This window comes from Fulmarus glacialis, unplaced genomic scaffold (assembly GCF_000690835.1).
Source record: "Fulmarus glacialis isolate BGI_N327 unplaced genomic scaffold, ASM69083v1 scaffold19506, whole genome shotgun sequence".
NCBI lineage: Eukaryota > Metazoa > Chordata > Aves > Procellariiformes > Procellariidae > Fulmarus > Fulmarus glacialis.
The window spans coordinates 1781-1988 of NW_009220238.1; the positions used below are offsets into that span (position 1 = coordinate 1781).

The window sequence follows — 208 nt, forward strand, 5'->3', positions numbered from 1 at the left end:
GAACCGTTCCCTTTCACCTTTTTCACAGCCACAGTGACGGCTCTGTCTGGCCGGTCTCTGTCGATGCCATAAGCCTCTGCCCGCACCACCTGGCCAAAGCAGCCTTCCCCCAGGGGCTTGCCCAGCACCAGCCTGGCAGGGATGGGCAGAAGCGCGCGTGATCGCAGGGATGGTCCGACTCCCCGTCTCCGCATGCCCCGACCCCGAG

The 208-nt window shown here is 65.4% G+C and overlaps 1 protein-coding gene across 1 annotated transcript in view; it reads right to left on the minus strand.

Moving 5' to 3' along the window:
- The window catches only part of LOC104078878 (fibroblast growth factor receptor 4-like), a gene marked incomplete at both ends in the record, with an annotated part of 4808 nt that overhangs the window by 1775 nt on the left and 2825 nt on the right, over window positions 1-208 (minus strand). Inside the window, one exon of the mRNA XM_009580695.1 lies at window positions 5-132. Coding sequence (XP_009578990.1) covers window positions 5-132 — 128 coding nt within the window. The remainder of the gene's footprint in view (window positions 1-4; window positions 133-208) is intronic.